The 18,656-nt window shown below is 47.8% G+C and overlaps 1 protein-coding gene across 23 annotated transcripts in view; it reads right to left on the minus strand.

Annotated features, from left to right (window-relative positions):
• Window positions 1-286: 286 nt before the first annotated feature.
• Window positions 287-18,656, minus strand: part of ADGRL3 (adhesion G protein-coupled receptor L3) — a 439,175-nt gene continuing 420,805 nt past the window's right edge. For 16 of the 23 annotated variants that reach the window (XM_068941073.1, XM_068941059.1, XM_068941074.1 and 13 more), the window contains one exon: window positions 15,041-17,532. In XM_068941073.1, coding sequence (XP_068797174.1) covers window positions 16,739-17,532 — 794 coding nt within the window. In that variant the 3' untranslated portion in view covers window positions 15,041-16,738. Of the gene's footprint in view, window positions 4,928-15,040; window positions 17,533-18,656 lie in introns of those variants that run through there. The other 7 variants (XM_068941076.1, XM_068941078.1, XM_068941081.1 and 4 more) reach the window with 2 other exon arrangements.

Raw genomic sequence — 18,656 nt, forward strand, 5'->3', positions numbered from 1 at the left:
ATATTATCTAAGGTGAGCTAGAACACTCAATTTCCCTTCTCTGGATGCTCCTTGTTATTTTATTCGCCTCTAACATATCATTTATTATGTGTCTCTGCACTAGAAGTGTTTCTAAATGGCTCCTAAAAGGAAACTCTTCTCTTTGACTTAACAGTTCCTTTCAGTCACTTTATTCCTGGATCATTTGGAGGTGCAGGGTGGTTAGGACCTAACACAATTCAAAGCAAACACGGACCATCGATTCAGAGCCAGGAATTATGCCTTCTCTGAGTATTAGTCCCTTAAAACAGCTTCATCCCCTGGTTACTTGTCAGGCTCCAGCGCACCATGGGCAGAGGTTTTCTTTGGCCACGTTCTCCTTGAGTTGTTGCAGGGGACACGCACCGTGCAATCTAGATAGCGCTGAATAGGGTGAACCATTCCTTCTGCTATGCATGGCTTCGCCTTTGCTTTCACTTGTTTTTTTTTTCTGGAATTGGTTGATATCAGCTGCTTGCTTTGCTGCGTATGTGCCCAGCACAGTGGGGTCCTAATCCATGACCCAGACTTTGGATATTTCCAGCTCTGCACAGTCCTGCTGCCTGCGATGGCCCTTTCCAAATGTGTATGTTTTGCAAAGCTCCGGCTCCTACATAACGTTCCTGCAATGGCAAAGGTAGCAGTTTGGCACCTGCAGCAATGCTTTTAAATATTGGAATATTTTGTGTTGACTTTGACACACTACCACTTAGATCTCCTGTATCAGGGTTGTATCTTTTTTTATGTGAAGTATTGCAGTAGCTAATTGCAATTACCAGAAAGCATATACAAGAGAGCTTGTTGATTGCTAGTAGACAAAGACACTTTGGAAATCTTGAATTTTGCTATAGATGAAAGCCTATAAATTTTAAAATAGAAAACACGTTATCGTTTACAATTTCCGTTTGCTAACAAATTCTGCTAAACAAAATCAGTGGCTGATTAAGTAAACATTTATACATAAATAAAACAGTTAAGATCTCTTCAGTTATTGAGATGCAGCCAGTTCAGTCTCTTGCAAATAATACAGTGATGAATTCTGTCGTTACAGTGCATGATAAACCTACCTAGCCTCATAGTCTTAGGCAAACTAATCTATACGCATGAATCAATCAGTTCATTTTAGTCATACCAGCGTTATATAAATGTCACTGAAATCAATGCCTGAAAGACATGAGAGATTAATAAATCCTCATGTGCTGCATCTAACTGGGATGCAAACCTACAGTACATAACTGCTCACTGAACACAACTATACAAATAGTTTGAATAAGTCATTTTAATAGAAAACTCAAGGGCAGGTCTGTAATGAGCAGGCGTGTATGAGAAAATCTAGTGCATTATTAATTTCAGACAATACTGAATTCTTTTTCATAATGTACATTTTATTAATGCTCTCTGTGATAGCTTTTCATACCATTTCATCAATAGGAGTACAGTAATTACAATGTATTAAGATTCATTCCATGCCTGAGGAGTATGGAAGTTCAGTTAAAATATGTAAAGTGAGTGAAACGTAAATCACTATTGACTTAGGGCTGGATTAAATAAAAATTCTGCCCCAGGGAACTGAGTAGCTCAGGGATTTAGTAATGGGATACACAGTCTCTGCCAATTAAAATCTTGGATCAGTTCAGCACAGGCTGGGTGTCTTTATTATCCGAAGGCTGCTCAGACAGCTAGGTGAAATGCACTGGTAGTCCTCCAGCACTTTCACGGGAGCTAATAGCTGCAAGAGGCAAACCATAGCAGCAACGATATATATGTGTGTGTATATATGTGTATGTATGTGTATTTGTGTGTGTGTGTGTGTGTGTGTGTATGCATACATACATACATACATACATATATATTTGTGTGGTAGCCTCACATCATGGGAGAAGGGCCCAAATGAACACAGATTTACATGGAAAACAGGGGTCCAGCCGCTACTGCCAGATCTATAGTTGCCCCGTGGTGCCCTGTTGCAGCTCGCTGATGCAATGGCAGCATCATTGGGGTTGGGTGGGTGAAAATGTCAGGTGAGTCACAGGGCCCTTTTTGGACATGCTCCACCTGCATCCTGGTGGACGTCCACCTCCCATGTCCCACGGTCCCATGTGCTTAGTGTGCCTGCGTGGGCCAGCTTGTGATTGCTAAAGCCACGTAAGGGTTGGCGGGGAGAGGGCTCCTCAAAAGAGCGCTCGTTCCATGCGTCAACCTCAACGCACAACCTGCGTGCAATCAATACAAAGGCAATGGACAAGAGTCATCATTTTTATTAGGGCTCGGTGGGCTTTTCCTCGTCTTTACAACAGTCACCGGTAGTTACCGGGTGTCAGCCTCTTTAGGCTTGAAGCGAGAGATGTCGAACAGCTTGGAAATGCCTCAGAAGAATAACTCTTCTAGACATAATGGCAAAGGTTTAAGGTGCAGTACGACAGGTTTGTCCAGGGAAAGAAAGAAAATAGTGAGGGCTCTAATGAAAAAGAACCCCAAATTTCTGCTGTCCTGTGATCTAGTGCTTCCACTGACAGCCCCCGTGTTTAATAAATAAATAAATAAGCTTGGCAATGGCAGTTGTTAGGTGTTAATGGCAATGGTTTCCCCACCGAGGTGGATAAAAGAGGAGATATTCAAGTATTCAGGAGGAAAATGTGATCCCTGCAGTTCATGTCAGCCCACTGCAGGCAAATTACCACTCCAGACGCCAGCAGCTCTGAGTGCTTTGCAGCGGTTTCCAATTTCTGTTGATCAGCCACTGTCCTTTCCCCACAAGGGTATGGGCTTTTTGCTCAAATATTATACTTAATATGTGCAAAACATGTCTCTGTAACTACCATATCTGGAAACAGTTGTTGTGTGTCATGCTATCTGGCCTTTTAATGGGGACTTGACACTCACATGTTAGCTCTGCTTCATTCCAAAATGCCAGACTGAAAAGATACTTTTATGTCTAGAAAAAGTTATTCTAAGTAATTTTTACATATCTTTCTTTCTTTTTCTTCCTTTTCTTTTTTTTTTTTTTTAATCTGCTGCATAATTTCCCTCTGCCATATGAATCTATATGGTTGGACTTGGAGTAAATAAGAAACAAGTAAGCATCAAATTGTGAAGGACCACGGGGAAAACCCTGCGCTCCTCCACCACTTCCAGCAGAAGCCACGCCGCAGTGCCTGAGCGTAGTCTTGCTCCATTAGGAGGGTACGCGTGCCTGCAGGACGCCCGCACAGCCACCCGTGCTTTGCTGCTCTTAAATCGGTGGCACAAGGACAACATATGACCACTTAACGCAGAGCAAAGATTCATTAGCTTTCACGCAGCTGGCGTCCCCCTCGGCCTGCAGTTACACATGTTTAGGCATATAGAGGTGAGGATGACGTACACGTCTAGTGCCGCTCTTTTTCTCTCCCAGACACAGCTATACGGATAGGGGGACTTGTGCTGGCTGACATGCACCCACATGGCCATATGGAGGGCTTACAAGGGTGTTGTCCTTGCACACGCATTTGCACACACACACACACACACACACACACAAGGGAGGGCTGCACATACAGACAGTGGCTGGCACTAACACAGATGTCTATGTGTGCCTCCATTTACCCAGACAAACAGTTGGCCAACTACCACTAACGAGTCTTCAGGGTTTGGGCTTTTTTCTTTCTTTTCTTTTTTTTTTCATTAATGCTAGGAGACTTGGAGGAACTGCTCTGATGGGAATGCCTTCCTTCCATCAGTGATTTGTGCCCATCTTGCCCCCCACATCTGCATCGAGCAGCCAAGGTCCTCAGCGGGCGTCCCCTGACATAGCTCCACATGGTATTTACATCAGCTGAGAACATGGGCCCAGCAAGTCCCGCCTGGCAAAAGAAACGAAAGAGAAATGTCTGTTGAGTCCTCTACCAGACAAGTCAGTCATCGTTTAAATGTCACTTCCATCGTCCAAGGGGAGTGCTGCAGGCTGGCTGAACATCACTGCGGCAAAGCTCGGCTTCAAAACAGTGACATGAACATCAACCGTCGAACCGAACGGGCCTGCTGAAGATCCACATCATGGGTTTAGCTATAGCTATCCCCAACTGAGCTGATAAAAAAAAAAACATTATCTTCAGGATACTAAGGCTCATTTTTCCAAAAAATATCTCTATTTACATATTACAATAAAATCTGAAGGGCTTTCCCCCAGAAGCCTTTTTCGAGAGCAGTCGCTGTTAGATGTGTGTGCTGTTTTCTATTTACAAGTGACAGTTTTGCTGTAAAGTACTCTGGTGGCAAGTTCAGTTTGTTTTGGAATAAGGGATCTTTCTTAGTCCCTGTCTTCCTTGCATTATTATTGGAAAGGCCTGTATTTACAATAGTGACCTGGGTGTGGCGGTGTCTCTTTTACACAACCTGGTTTGAAAGCCTTTTAACAGCGTAATGAGTTCAGGAAGGGATTGGAGCACACTCAGACATCTTTAAGTGTTTTTGAGTTGCAAAGCCAACGTGGAGCAGATGATAATCACTCTTAAGTGTAAAAAGTGTAGTCCATTATGCTCCTCTTGAAAATCCAAGCAAGCAAGCAACCAACCAACAAACCAACTTCCCAGAGAGCTGTCCTACATCTGGGATCTGCGGTGGGGCAGCATGGAGTAGAGGGCCTCTCTAGAAGTAATTCTCAGCCGAGCTGTCTACTCTGTGGGGATCCGAGGATTGCCAAGTGTTGTGTTGACACGAGTTTATTAGGCCTCTTGGCCTGTCCTGTTGCAAGTTCCCACTGAGAGATGGGTAAACCGAGGCACAGGGAAGCTAACTCAGAGTGAATATGCAGGCAAGCCGGGTGCAGTCTCCTAGGAGTGCCAGGTGCTGCTTTCTGCACGCTAGATGACACTGTCTTCCATCGTAACTCTTCGAAAGACCGGCTCCTGCTTGGGCGCTCTTCCGCTTTCTGTGAAAAACAAGGGAAGATCAAAGTAAACCCGAGTGAAAGCACTTCACTTCCCCTCCCACATCTTGCAGAAACAGTTGGATGTGAGAGCTAAATGAAAACTTTCTTACAGAAGCTAATGGGGTACTTCAAGGACATTTCAAATCAAACAAAGCACTGGATGTCTGTGTTTGCCTTGAAAGCGAAGGCTAGCTGAGAGCAGGTGAAATAATGCCTATGAGAAAGCAACCCCTCAACAACCTCCTCCCACCCATTTGGTTGGATGTGATTTTGTGGTTTGTGACCCCCCCCCCCCCCATGAGCCGTTCGTATTTTGCATGGTGCGAGGACCAACGATGGCAGCCACTGATGCCCACCGCTCTAAGGATGAGCTCCTATGCTCATACACTTTGCTATGAGCTCCTCCAGGTTGGTCCCAGTTGAGCAAGGAGAGCCAAGAGCCGAGCATCAACCACTGGCATCTACCAGCCCACTCCGGAAGTGCCTCCACCCTTCAGAGGAGGGTTTTGGGATATGGTTGGAGGAGGCAACGCTCGAGTCGTAATTCAGGTTACTTCTGCAGGGAAGGTAGGTCGCAAGTGCTCTGCAGAGGCCTGTTCAAGGCCTGCGCACTTTGACCACTCACTGAAGAACTTCAGAGGTGGTTAGACCCTCGCTCCAGGTTGTATTTTGCCCCAGGTCCTGGTGATTTAGATCATTTCCAGCCACTTTTTGCTCTCACAGTCCCAAGTACAAGTGATTCAAGCAGGCGCAATAACCCCTAGTTGCAGCTATATGCCCTACTGCTCTTGAAAACCACTTTATTTTTCTTCATGAAGACATGACTTTAGCGTCTACTTTGATGGCACACGTCCTGTTCGACTAAGAAACTCTTCACAGTGCAACCATTATACAACGCTTACTTATTAGTCTAATCAAATGCAGTGCCTGTTTGAGCAAAGTGTATTTTTGTGGGTTTTTTTTTTCCTCTTCCTTTTAATAAATAGACAGTCAGTATAAATCACTGCAGAGTAAACAGATTTGTTTTGGTATCAGATATTATCTGAAGGGTACTTCACAGACTTTCTTTGAGTGCTCTACTTTACAGCTGTTTCTATAATAATTGCAACCCTGAGAAGAAAATGCCTCCTTTTACACACACAGGTTGGGAATGGGGAGTCAGGTGGTATTGGAGGTAAAAAGAATACACTTTTTCAAAAATAATATACAGGGAGAGATTAAGATAGGCTAAACAGGTTCAAGAAACATTAAATGTGTCCTGAGGCCATTTTTAAAGTGTAAATCATTTAACTCCATCTCCCATGGAAAACATCCGGAATAAAGCAAGGAGGAATCTCAATGGCAACCTGCCATGGACATTGCCACATAGTCTGCAATCTTGTTCGAGCAATTTTTTTTTTTTTTTAACACTGGCTCAACCTCGGTGATTAGCTGCTGATTAATGCTAATATGACCAACCCCTGGCAGCAAAGCAAGAGAAAAGTGACACTCCTCGGAGCAAACCACAACCCGGGGGTGCTAGCGATACTGCACCTTACTTTAATTTTTCTTTTCCCCCCTGCAAAATACAGGAAAAAAGGGTTGATGAAAGCCGCTGTTGTCTGGGACCCAACCGTAGCGGGAAAGGGATATGCGTGTGCTGCTGCAGGAGCTGCTGCGGGCTGCGCTCTTCCTGTGTTGGCTCAGTTTTCCTGCTGCTGCAAAACAGCGGCAGGCAGAAGGGAAAACGCTGTGTCTGGAGAGAAAGAGCTAAGGAAGCTAAGAGTGTCAGAAAAAAACACTTAAAACGTTTGTTTTTTGGTGGTGGTTTTGGGCTTTCTGAAGAAGAGGGAATTTCTTCCTTCTATTGCTCCCCATCTCCTCCTTTTTTTCAACCTGGCATGCCTTTTTTTCATTTAGTTTTCCCCGTCACCAGCTCGGCAGGCTGCTTTGCTTGCATTGTGGCACAAGGCTTGTCAAAGCTACCTACAGCTCTGAAAACTGCCTGCAACTAAAAACGCCCAGGCGCACAGTGTATCTTGGGGGAAAGGAAAAAGAAAAGTCCCTTCTATTTAATATGGAGCAGAGTTTCGGACTGATACCAACAGCTGTTTAAGCAATGAGTCCTTTTATATATAGTTACAAGCTATAGGAAAAGATATGCATTGGGCCAACCTTGCAGCTTTATATAATTTCACGTATAACTACATTGCTAATCGCGATAAGGAAACAACATGGTTGCCACCATTTTATCTTCCGGGGAATGTGATTTTGCTCAAGACCACTCCTGGCCCCATTGGCTTTTTCAAATACACTTGCTTTAAAATTTACAAAGCTACCTACCTAAACAAGCGCTTGCCCTGCGAAGATGGCACTAGCCCTAAAAACCAAGGCCAATACAGACTCAGTAGATCCCAGAGACCTGAAGTGATGCCGCTGCTCCTTATCCAAGCTTGGCAGGTGATTAAAGAGGATGGACGTGCATGATGGGAAACCCCGGCAGGAAAAAAAAAAAAAAATCTCCCTATAGTGCTAGTGTGGGAAAGCTTGACTTCGAAAGTTGAGGTTTTGCTTAGCGCGATGAGATTTCTCAGGCAAGGGGTAAGGCGCGTTGAAAAAATTAACCCTTCCAGGAAACTGGATTTTTCAGGTTTTCACAGCAAAGCGGTAGCAGACGTGCAGCCAAAGCTGGAGGCTACCGTGAGTGTTTTGGCAGCAGCAGAAGTATTTCCCTTTAACACATGGGTGCTCCGTTTCACTCAACACAAAATTCCTTCCATCTGCAGGTGGAAACAACGTCTGCTACACATAGCGTCCCTTGGAAAGGGCCCCTCCATTCGTGCCTTTGTATTTGGAGCCCATTTAATCTCAGGATAGGTATCAGGAAATCAGAAGCAAGGGTTCTTAGAGAGCTACTCGAGCACCCTGTTGAGTTTCTGGTGCTGAACTGAATTATTAATTGAGCTGAAAATACCCCTCTTTGGCAAGTTAAGGGGATGCCCTCAAGCCTTTTGGAGTTATAAGTTTAATTTTTATGCTGAGCAGTTAGCACAATTAGCAGTGCAGTCCCTTTGAAACTCTTAGAGCAACAGAAGACAAAGATAATATGTAGTGCTGGAAAAAAAGGAAAATTGCCAGTGTTAAATGATTGATTTACAGCAGAAACTCTTAAATCATCCACTTCTGACCTTCTGGATGAGGCAGAAACGTCACCCAGCTGCGCGTGCAGCAAGGTGGAAACAGCAAGTAGGAGAGACCTGCCTTATGGCAAGCCATACATTTTTTTTTGGTTCTTTGTTTTTGTTTGTTTTTTTGTTCTTTTTTAAGAGCAGAACTGCAGAACCCCTGAGAGGCAACTGGTTACTCTTAGTGCCTATACGTTTTTGCGCTCAGTCAGAGCCTTATGCAACACCAACAGCACCCAACGAGACTGGCATGGACACAAGCTAACAGCAAAGTCAGGTGATAACCCAGAGCAAGAAACGCAGGGGCTTGGCTGGCAAAAGGACGTCGGTAGCAACAAATCGTGGTGATGCAACACGAATTTTGGATCTTAGCTGGGTTAACGAGCTTAGTGGAGAAAGGAAATAAATACACGTGGCATCTCCATGCACTTCAGATGGCCGCAGATTTACCGTCTACATGCTGCTATGACTAGTTTAGAAAGTCAGCGATGAGCAGCCCAGGCCCTAAACCATAAGCTCTGCCGTGCCCTGGACGGAGGGGACGGCCCCGTTAAACACCCCACTGCAGAGTGAGGACTCAGCTTGGGAGACTAAAGCAAGAGCTGAGGTGGGCTACAGCAACCGTGCTAGCGCCGCGACCGAGCCACATCTCCTGAAATCGGCATCGGCACGGACCATACCCGCACTCAGCAAGGGGCCCATCACCCTATCGAGGGGGAAAAAGCAGCAGTTCCCTCCTGCAGGCCTCCCATCACACTCCTGCTAAATGCTTATGGCCACACGCTTCTCTCCGGCTGAAGGTGCCTGAAAAATATGGTTTTGGCCCGTTTCAGCCAAAGGGCTGCCAGGAGCAACCAAAATTGAGCGGCTTTTCCTCCTATTCCTGCCCCACTGCAAAGTCCATTCCTCCCCACCCCACACACACACTCTCCCACCTACTTGCAGCTTTTGAGCAAGCCAGCGATGATGCGCTCCTGCTGCCTAAGCGGCACGTCCAGCCTTGCTGTTTGTCGCCTACAAACTCGACCCGGCTGATCGATACGTTGGCCACTTTGCTTTCAACTCTCGTCCAAAAAAGCATCCGTCAGCAGAGGTAATGCAGGCTCGCAACCACCCAAAGGCCAGGCCTTCGCTCTAATTGGGACATCAGGTCTTCGGAGCAGGTTTGCTTTCCACTGCATTTGGAGGCAGGCAGGCAGACTTCCTGCCACGAGGACCCAAATTCAATTCTGCACTAGATGCCTCACAGGTAAGTGGAAGGCGACTGGTCGAAAACAGTTTTATTATAGCCATAATTTACCCGTAGAGTATCCTGCTGCTGGAAATCATCTTCCCGAACTCGCAACGTAACCTGCAGTCGATTACAACTGGCACTCTTAGCTATTGGGTCGTCCGTAGGTGTAAAGTTCAGCGTAATGGGCCTCCGCTCTTCTGCAGCCATGGACCTCATATAACGAACGCCCTGCCCCCTCCGGACACGGAGAGCTGGTGCGAACAACAGCACATACAGCGTCGGGGAGAAGCCATACATATTCTATGCTTTAAGATCAAAAAAAAAAAAACAAAACACAAACAAACACCCCTCTAACAAAACCAGACAAAAAACACCCAAACACAAAACGAGGGGAAAAAAGGAAAAGCAAGCTGTAGGTTCTCACTCTTGTCACCCAAATGGGACTACTTGCCTGCAAAAGCAGAATCAGGTGGTTCTTGTCTTTGGGCATAATACTCCTTTCAAGGGGCTTGGAGTTCAGGCTCGAGCTAATGTGAATCAGTGATTTTGAAGGATATACCAGCTGAGGAGGTTTTTGCAGCTACGTTTGTGAGTTTTAAGCTGTGGTTTGGGGTTTTAAGCAGCGCTGTCAAAATATCAAATGTTTGCTTCCAGCACATAATAACTGCACTGTTTCACTGCTCTGTGTTTGCTGATATTTTTTATTGAGGTTTTTAGCTTGGGTTTTAACATGTGATTGTACAGAGCATTTAAGGAATAGAAATATAAGAAAAGAATACACACGGAGGAAGAGGAAATCAAAAAGACAGCAAATAGGAAACTGTTGGTTATTTTGCTGGCGTTTTGCTGGGTAAGAATATCACCATTTGGCTGTCGTACAGCATACGATAAACAGTAGGCACCTGTAAATAGCTCTTTTCCATTTGGGAAGGGAAGATTTCCAAGTTGTGGCTAGCTTGGCTAGTCGCAGATATTTCAGCACGAAACACAACCTCTCTCTTGAACGGGAAGACGTATTATTTGGTTTATGATCCACGCATTCCTAGAGCTTGCCAAAGAGCTTGGAAGCACCTGGAAGTACCTTTTCCTTCCCATCCCTTGCGTCATCCCCTAATTTTGTGCGAACCACCAGCGAAGGGGATGAGCTCAGCTGGTTCTCACTAGCACGCCTGAGGGCATCTCTCCCGGCGGAGCAGCCGGGCCGGTATCACTATTTGGTCGTCCCCTTACTTTGCAGAATTTCATTAGGCGAAAGAGTAAGTGGGAAGTGGGGCGTATGCCAGTTTTCTGCTGGAGAGAGACTAATGTTCCAGTTTCAGGAAAATAACTCCTGGTTGTACTGTGCAGGCACTAGTCCTCTGCTCTTCAGTCAAGCTTTACCTTGGAGCTAAATGCATTCATTATGGTTTTACTTGGCTTGATCTGCGTGCCCGATGCCGCAACACAGCACTGAGCAAGGCTCTCCGCAGGCACTCGCTACATTTTTTTCCCTAGTGCTGTCTTGTATATTCGCGAGAACACACACGCGCGCCAAGGTGGCTAGGATTAAATCCAGTTGCGGAAAATAAGGCGGCCCTGATCAGGAGGGAAAGAAGAAAACTGGCCATAAACCAACAGCGTGCTCCCTTTGATTTTGGCACATCTGTGTCCTGCCGTCTGTCCAGCTTTGCAGCTGCCAGTGAGACCATAGCAAGGTATGGGATCTGCTGGGCTGAGGATGGGCCTGCTGGAGATGCCCCATCGGCATGCAGCCCCCAAAGCAACACGGGACACCGCAGGCACAGCATTGCAAAAGACTTTCAGGCCCGTGATGGGCCTGTCCTCTGCAAGGAGAAGCTGCATCTTCAGGTCTGACCGGGGAGAGCTTGCAAACCCTGCACGACCGCCTGCGTGCACAGTGCCTACCCCAAAGTGGCCCTGACCGAAGGGGCAAAAGGGGAGAGAAAGTCCCAGGGCAAATTCGCACCAAGAGTAGTCACCAACAGCTAACATAACAAAAACCTGCCAGTATCTGCACAGGCCCCTCACACCACCCAGGCCCCTGAGACTTTGGAGATCAAGCTGCTGTGGGCAGCGAGGGCCAGATGCAGCTCCAGCTTCAGCCACCGTTGCGCAAAACCGCTAGCACTAAGCACCCTCGCTGCCTCCCTATCAGCCAAAAAACCTGTAGGAAAAGCGAAATTTGGGAACCGGTAGCCAACGGCAAGGAGTTCCTCCCCCCATCGCAGGGCGACAGCACAGCGTGTCTCTGCTAATGTCCCCACTGGAGATGCTCACCAATAATGCAGCTGGTGCTGTCTCCTCTCGGAGCATTAATCACTGATTTTATCTGCTTTAGGTTTTGTGCCACAGGATGGGCTGAATTCGATTATGAGAGGAACCTGCGGCTACATGACAGTTATATAATGGTCACGAGTGCAGACTATTTCAACTCTAAAACATTCATTAAATAAAATTTGCATAGTGTCTGGCTGAATGCAGCACCTTGCTAAAAATAAAGAACTTGTCCCTTTTCTTTTTAAATGGAAGAAGGATATTAGGGGGTGACAGATGACCAAGCCTGGGCTTTTAGGATCACCTGAGACCGTTCTTTAATAACACTAGCTCTCCTTTTATCCCCGTTGCCTACTGAAGTTGGTAGGATACTACGCTTTTTTACGAACTTACATGATCAATAATTTGTGTGTGTGTGTGTGAGAGCCCAAAACAGAGCCCTCCCCATCTGTCAAGATGGCTCTGATTTAAGGTTGGGAAATTACAGCTACAGCCAGGAAATGCCAAGCAGGATCCTGTCCCCTTACCTAGGACCCCTCTAGCATACTAGAGGGAAGGCATCTTTGCAACATAAGCTCCATATTATTAAATTTAAACCCTCGCAGCCCATGCTCATTAACTGCTGCTTTCTGGCCCCTTACTTGGGCCTGGAGCAGCCTGGTGGCTCTCCAAAACTTGCTGGTTGGACTGCACCAGATGCTGCCTTCGCTTCAGTATCTCTGCCAGACCAAGCAAGACTTTCAAAAAAAGCGTGCCTCAAGCTATATGTCCGTGTAAAAAGGCTCTTTCCAAAGACACATGCCAACCCGTTCCTCCAAAAGGCGGGCCCACACCTTCAGAAGGAGGAAGTCTACGCTCGGCTGCTACTGCTGCTGACATTTTTGTAGGAGCTGGGAGGTCCTTTACTCCTCTGTTCTGTTTGCTTTCCATTGGGAACGAGATGCTTTTTGCAGCTGAAAGATGAAGCTTTGATTTCCTCCCTCTAAAGGCAAGTGTTTCTGTTTTTACGTAAAGCTTTGGAAAGGAATGAGGACCCTTCAACCCAACCTGTAAAGCTGTGTACCTAGCAAAGAGCCCAATCTACTACCATAGTTGCGACTGCCCTTTCATCAGACTGGTAGGTACCCCTCTCACAACATACACTTTTTCGTCACCTCTATCTGCCTTTGCTCACCACTGAGAAATGCCCCAGAAGTTTTGTAGTTCTCCCTCCTGCTCTAAGAAAGCGTTAGGCTCAAAGGACTTGACTTGGACTCGAATTTCCTGTGCACAGGCACCACCACTGCTTTGCAAGTCATGTACCTACTGAGCTACTTATCAACTAGCAGAAGCCTACAACTTGCCCACACTCAACTCTCTGACACAACACAAGATTGTTTTTCAGGGGAAAAATGACAACAATAATCCCCTTCCTGCCTCCCCCCCCCCCCCCGCCCCCGGCCCCAGACTAAATGATGATCTTAAAACATTTTTGTATTAATGTAATTAATGGTATCTGTTTCCCCTCTGTTTTGTGATTCAGCCTTTTCCAAATCTGTAAGAAGCACCATTAGTAAAATCCTGTGGTGCGAGATCAGCATGGGGATGGAAATAATCAGTTAGAAAATAAATAGTCAGAGCAGTCATAGAAACGGTAGGCTGGAGGAGAAAAGCTCACGCGACAAGTGATGGTCGAAGAAGAGGAAAGCAAGCCTGTTCGCTGCTAAACCGGCAATAACATGGGTGGGGGAAAGAAAAGGCTGGGCGGGAACCACATCTCGGACTAAAGGAAGTCAAAGATTTTTCTGTAGGACACAGTTATTCCACAGCAAAGCTGCCACCCATTCGTTCTCGTAGCGGTGCAGGCATGCAGGTAAATGCTGCGTTGCTCGCCCACTTCCCATTTTGCTATGCAAATATTTGCTATACGGGATCTCAGGCTCTGCATGAGTTTAATCCTGCCATAGCCCTGGAAAAAACATTTGAGGAGCCTGGGGTAGGGGAGTCTGAGACCATTGCTTTATCTCCATGTGTATCTACCGGGCACCGCTCATCACATTCACAGCTGGCACTAAAAATACAATGAAACAAGAGGCATCAAGTTACAGGGCATCAGAGGAGCAGCCTCAAGATGGCGACCGCAACTGGGACAGATGGACAGCCCCTGCGCTACGGAGCCAATGGCTTCCCTGGGGATGCCACCGAGCGGAAACGCTTCCTTGTCATGGGCTCAAATCCCTAGCCAACCCAGGGTGCAGCCACAGCCACCACTTGGGCAGAAATCAGGTTCCCTCCCAAGGGTGTTTCAGGCTGAGCCCCTGGCTACAGAAGCCACTCGGGCAACTCCAACCACAGGCTCTTTCACTAAAACCATTGCCCTTCATGGCTCTTTGCCCTTCTTGCTCCCTGAAAAGCTCCCATTGCCCACGCCACATCTCGCGAGCGGGCCTGTGGCCTCCAGGGAGGACCTCCTGGGACAACCCTGCAGGAGGTTGGACCTGCTCCGCCGAACTGCTCACCGGGTGCATTTAATCTGCAACACTGGGGAAAACATTTTCTAATAAATACAGACATCACCCGCCTGCTCAAAGTCCTTTGGCTTTTGCTGAGCTTGGTGGGAGTTTTGCCACTGCCTTGCAGGAAGACAGGATCAGACCTCCAACGGCCAAGGCTTGCAGGGCTTTGTGCAAAATTCACATCTAAGTTGCTTTCACATTGAGTACTGAGTGTGTCTGGAAGCAGCTATTTTTTTGCTGGCCATCTCTTCTCTTTCAATGACTTATTTTCTATATAAAGCCTGCGGGAAAGTCACTTCCTGGCTCACTGGGAATTTGGAGGGTGGGTTAGAGAAGAATTTGGCCTGGCCACCCAGAGAAAGGAGATGCACCAGAGCCGGAGGGCAATCGGCAACTGTCTTCACAGTGGAGGCTCTGGAAGGGCTACGGGGTTTCTAGGGCCAAGAGGCTGCCGCGGACAAGCACTCCTTCAGCTTTTTGGATGCCCCGGGCAAGAAAATAAAGAGACAGCAAACAACAACCAAGGAGGCCTCACGGGGACTTACTTTACTCTTTGACATGCTACTAGCAGTTTCTTAATCTCAGAAGACCCAAAGTAAGGGAAATTAAAAAAAAAAGCACAATACAATGATAAAAAGGTACAACACAAGAAATACTCTGCTCGACTCATCCACAGGTCAGAGGTTAGTTTGTGCAGTAGGCACAAAGCAGACCTAGAATAACTGGCAAGAAAACGTCAACCACCGTTGTTCTCGCCCCTAAACGAGTTCAGCTAGCCTCATGTTTCTAGTCAGCTGTAGCCACGTTAATGGTTGTGCTTAAATTGCTCAGCTCGGCCTCCTTTCGTTGGCATCGCTCGCCCCTGCCTCAAAGGAGTGGACAACGTCTCCTGAAGACAGCAACGGAGAGAGGAACAACAAGAGAGATGCGTGGTACAGCACATACATACAGTTTCTTCTAAATTGTGATCAGTTGTTTATTGGTTGGCAAACAAGCTTCACTTTTACAACAAATATTAGTAATGAGGTCATTCGACTTGGCGACCGTACAAAATGGATCATAAATTAAACAAAGGAAAAAAAAAAAAAGAAATTATAATCCTGCTGCTAGTTTACCTCTGGAAAGCCTGTGTTACTTAAAATCCTGTCAAATAAATAAATTTCCTGTTAGGAAAATAACAAACAGAAAACTTTTTTTTTTCTTTTTTCCTCCTGAATCACTGCAAAATAATTCTTCTTCTTTTTTTTTTTTTTTTTTAGATCACTACGAGTCAACGCATTTTCTTCTTAACCACTGCAGCACAAGTGCCTAAACAGGGGAACCCGACTGAGCCGTGAAGGCCCTGAGCTCCTACAGGGATTTCGTGGCGGCACGCAGAAGCCCTGCTACGACCGTAAGAGCCCTCCCGGCTTCTCGCTGCAGCTCGGCCTGGGCGAGGGACCGCTCGCCGAAGACGCTCTCCACGGGATGACGACCGCGATCGCGCGTGCACCGTAAACATAACGTTTGCCCCTGCTCTAGTCTGCAAAAGTTGGGTTGGCAACACGCCGGCTGAAGGGAGAGATGCGGCAAGGAACTAAAAGACTCCGCGAAAATAAACTGTGATCGCCTTACTAAAAAAAATGGTCCTTGGAAAGCGATGGTCTTTTTCTTTTTCTTTCTTTTTTTTTTTTTTTTTGCCCAGTGAGACTTTTTACTGGGATGGGAGGAAGAGGGAGGTCAAGGGAAGAGGTAAAAGAAAAAAATTAAAAAAAATAAAAAAGTTATGAAAAACCTTGCTCCTACTGGTAGACAAACTTACAAGACCAGCACAACAGAAAAATTTTTTTTTTTTGTTTTTTTTTTTCCACTACATTAACAGGGACGCAAGTTCTGGAGGAACAGAAAGCAGACTATATGTGCAATGCTAGTATCTGTACATTACATAGAAACTGTTCAACTTCTCTTTGTTTTTTTTTCTTTCTGCCATTAGTTTTTATCATCAGTTAATACAGCAAAACATAACATATGCATTCAGCATATAATCCTAGGATTCCCTTCCGGCTCATGAGATTTTTGCTTCGTTTGCTGCCGCCGCCGCGGCCAACCCGAGCTGTGGGCGACCCCCAACCCATTACGTGACACCGGGGGGGGGGGGGGGGGGTCACACGCAACGGGTTTGCTCGTCGGTGCAGCGCTCCCGCCTCGATGCGTCATTGCTACTAGTTGCAAACGCAGGTTTTTTTGGCCTTTTTTTTTTTTTTTTAAATCAGGTCCTGGGTATTAAGAGCAACACAGCATCAAGGTTTTTTTTTTTTTTTTTCTTAAACAAACACAGCATAACTTGAGAAGGCCGCGAAGTGTGCCATTATCTGTCAAACCGCTTTCATTAACATAATGAAGTCTGTCTGAAGGGAGGAAGGGGAAAAAAAAGAGGGGTTGGGCAGGGGGTATCAGCAGTTCCTGTTCTCTCCGGGCTGGCCTAAAAATTCCAGTAAAAAAAGTCCGAGAGGTTCATTTGTTTCGGAACAGCGTGAAGACTGAGGAGCACACACACTATTACCGCTGCTCGTCCCAACGCAGAACGGCCACCCGAGCGCTGCCGAGGGGCTTTTTTTGTCGGCCACTTCTTTTTTTTTTTTTTTTCCTTTTTCCCCATCGCCCTCTATAGACTAGTGACCAAGTGAGCAGGTCCTTTCACAGGGCCATCCGGGGGGGTCCCATCTTTGTTTGGCGGCACTATAAAACCGTCGCTGCTGCCTCGCCCGAGCTGGTAGTACGTGTGGAGCTGATGGACGTGGTTCCTGGAGCCCAAGTTTGGCATGCTTTTGTAGTACACGTCGTCGGCATCACCGCTTTTGGCCGCCGGCGGGTCGGTCTGGGTGCTGGCGGTGACGCTCTCCGTTATGGGCATGCCGGCCAGGGCGGGCATGCTGGTGTACAGAGAATCCCTGTTGGGTGACTGGAGGTCGTCCGTGTGCTCGTTGGTCAGCAAGGGGAAAAAGCTCTCGCTGTTGTCCTGCGGGATGCGCCGCCGGGCATAGAGATGGGGCTGGTGGTTCTCCGCCGCGTACACCCGGGGCGGCAGCAGCGGGGCGTCCGACTCCTCGTGGATGAGCTCCAGGCCCAGGCTCTCCTCGTGGGTGAAGGAGGTGGCGTCGTCCAGCACGATGGCGTCGTCCTCGCCGCCGACGCTGTTGACAAGCTTGTTCATCAGGTTGCGGCTCTGCTCGCTGGAGCGCTCGTGGTTGTTCAGGTAGGAGGGGATGTAGTTGGAGGTGAGTTCCTTCAGGATCTTCTTCTCGAGGGCGTTCTCGGTGTGGTTGTACCCGCGGTCAATTATTTGCACGCAGTTGCTCAGGTACTCGCCGCTGGCGATGCTGTAGCTGTTGCCGTGATTACCATTCAGTGGTAGAGTATCCGTGACACTTGTATCCCTGGCATTGTTCAGAAGCCCCTCTGAAAAACATATTACACAAGAGAGGGTGACTTGTACACACAAGACACTCACGCGGCACGGGCACACGCAAAACCCCCTGCCCGGGCTGCCGCCCGGCGCACCTAGCGCGCCGTGGCGAGAACAAAGACCCAGCTTTTACTGGGCTGGGGGGGCCGGCGCCCCGGCTAAGGGGGTTACCACCTTCCCGCTGGGCCAAGGGAAGCCGCCGTCGAGCATTACGCTGGACGGGGCAATAGCCGGCAAGAAGGAACAACGTCTCCTCGCACAGGCTTCCTCTTGCTACTGCTGCTCCAAAGGCTCGTGGGGTTTGCTCCAACATATTCCTTGGGGAGCTGGGAAAGCCGCGAGCCTTAGCTGGTCCAAATTGTCCTGCCGCCAGGCCCAGGACACGGACAATTCGCCCCAGCTGAGGCCAAGCCTTCACAGGATGGACTGATCGCTCCCACAGCGGCCCTTGGGGGAGCGCCTCCTTATACTTGCTTGGAAGGGGAAGGCCACATCTGCTCGCCCTTTTGCGCTGGGGCCCACCGGAGGACAAGCGTAACCTCCAGAGCTAAAATTTGGGGATGGGCTCGGATATCCTGGCAAGCAAGACGGAGGCACGAGCTGCCTTCGGGGAGCTACGCTAAGTGCCGCCCCTCGGCTGGCACAAGGGCAGAGCCAAAAATCGTTTGCTCGATACCGGCCGGGGGAATTTTGTCGCACAGCCAATGCTGGAGCTCGCTGATGCCGGGCGGCGGGGCTTCGCTCAAGTGTTTTAAAAAGAGCTTTGGACCTTGAAGCACAGGGTTCGATGGCAGATACGGCGAAGCCCCGCAAGTGCGACGGTGGGGCAGACCTGCTCACTTCCCACCTCGCGGCCCCCTGGCTTGCCCAAGGAATATATACACGCACACAGCCACAGAAGCGAGACCTTTGGACTTGAGCAACAAATTGGCCTGGCTGCTATCCCCTTAGCTAGCTGCCTGCTCGCATTTCCATAGGCGTATTGACATGGCCGGTGTCAGCCTGGAGCTTGATTTTTTTTTACTCACTCACGCTCCGGGAGACCACGGAGAAATGCTTTGAAAGCAATGCAGCACAACTGCGCGAGTGAGGAGAAAAATCAGGCCTCCTTGGGAAG

The sequence above is a fragment of the Struthio camelus genome, chromosome 4, assembly GCF_040807025.1.
Source record: "Struthio camelus isolate bStrCam1 chromosome 4, bStrCam1.hap1, whole genome shotgun sequence".
NCBI classification, from domain to species: domain Eukaryota; kingdom Metazoa; phylum Chordata; class Aves; order Struthioniformes; family Struthionidae; genus Struthio; species Struthio camelus.